The following is a 1,151-nucleotide window of genomic DNA, read 5'->3' as shown; positions in this document are numbered from 1 at the left end:
TAAACATAATGCCACAAAACCCCCCTTGTAGTAGCAGAAAATGTCTTCAGAGCATCATGGTGGGGACAAGAGGCCATTAATTGAATCAAATCATCACTTTAAAATATATGCAAAAAAAATAATTTATCTCAACAAAAATAATTCCCACAAAATAAAAATGGAAATCCTGAAAATTGGATAGCATTTAATGGTGCTGTGTAGAAAATGGAGTTTATAAGAAAAATGAACTAAATGGGGTTTGCCAGGAATATTTTTTTCCAGGCAAATGTAGATATTAGATGTCTCAGTATGATGTTTGCATTCATAAATGGCCTATATGTCTATAGGGTCAAAATATCCCATGTATCCTTGCTTTGTTCACCTTCCCATTATTCTTGGAGCAAAGTCACCAACCTCTTGCAGCATCAGCAGTGTCAGGTCACTAGGCATAGAACTGTGAGGCTCACATCCCATTGACAAAACTGACACTACTACCCTCAGCTTAGGAGTGCTGTTTGGTGAAACCAGAGTTCCTGAGTTTCCTAGCTGCTGCTTAACTGTCATCCCTCTGCCTAGCACCCTCCTTTCTCCCTACACTTCATCTCAGTCTACACCAGCCTCTTCCTACTTCCCCTCTGTCCCCACATGCAGGTTGTGGCCACCACAGTGATGCTGGAGCGGAAGTTGCCTCGCTGCCTGTGGCCTCGCTCGGGGATCTTTGGGGGAGATTACGGGCTGGGGGACCGCTGGTTCCTCCGGTGAGTGACAGTGAGGGGCTGGGTGTTCTTGTGATCTCAGGGGTCCTGTGCCCTTTTAGTCCCAATGGCCTGGCTGCTGAGGGGCTGGGACCACCTGGCACACCAGCAGCAGCCAAGGAAAAGGCCCATCATGGCGGGGTGGGATGTGCACAGGAGACGAGCAGGTCTAGCCTGTGGCCCGTGGCCACCTCCCAAGTCATCTATCCTCCCCAGGGTGGAAGACAAGCAGGACCTCTACCAGCAGCGAGTCCGGCGCTATGCACGGGCCTTCTACAACCGGGGATCCGATGACTTGGACAAGGACTCAGAAAAACTCCAACCACATCACCCCTCTGGCCCCAACTTGTCCCTTCCTACCCCCTCAGTGTCTCGAAGCACTTCCCGCAGCAGCACCAACTGGGAGAAACTTCGGCA

The 1,151-nt window shown here is 49.7% G+C and overlaps 1 protein-coding gene across 1 annotated transcript in view; it reads left to right on the top strand.

Annotated features, from left to right (window-relative positions):
* LOC102422096 (transient receptor potential cation channel subfamily V member 6) overlaps positions 1–1,149 on the top strand; it is a gene marked incomplete at its 3' end in the record, with an annotated part of 14,992 nt that extends 13,843 nt beyond the window's left edge. The window contains exons 10-11 of the mRNA XM_023758890.1: positions 587–737; positions 951–1,149. Coding sequence (XP_023614658.1) covers positions 587–737; positions 951–1,149 — 350 coding nt within the window. The remainder of the gene's footprint in view (positions 1–586; positions 738–950) is intronic.
* Positions 1,150–1,151: the final 2 nt, after the last annotated feature.

Source organism: Myotis lucifugus, unplaced genomic scaffold (genome assembly GCF_000147115.1).
Source record: "Myotis lucifugus unplaced genomic scaffold, Myoluc2.0 scaffold_141, whole genome shotgun sequence".
Taxonomy (NCBI): domain Eukaryota; kingdom Metazoa; phylum Chordata; class Mammalia; order Chiroptera; family Vespertilionidae; genus Myotis; species Myotis lucifugus.
Note: the sequence above shows the minus strand (reverse complement) of the source record. Positions and strands in the feature narration are given on the sequence as shown.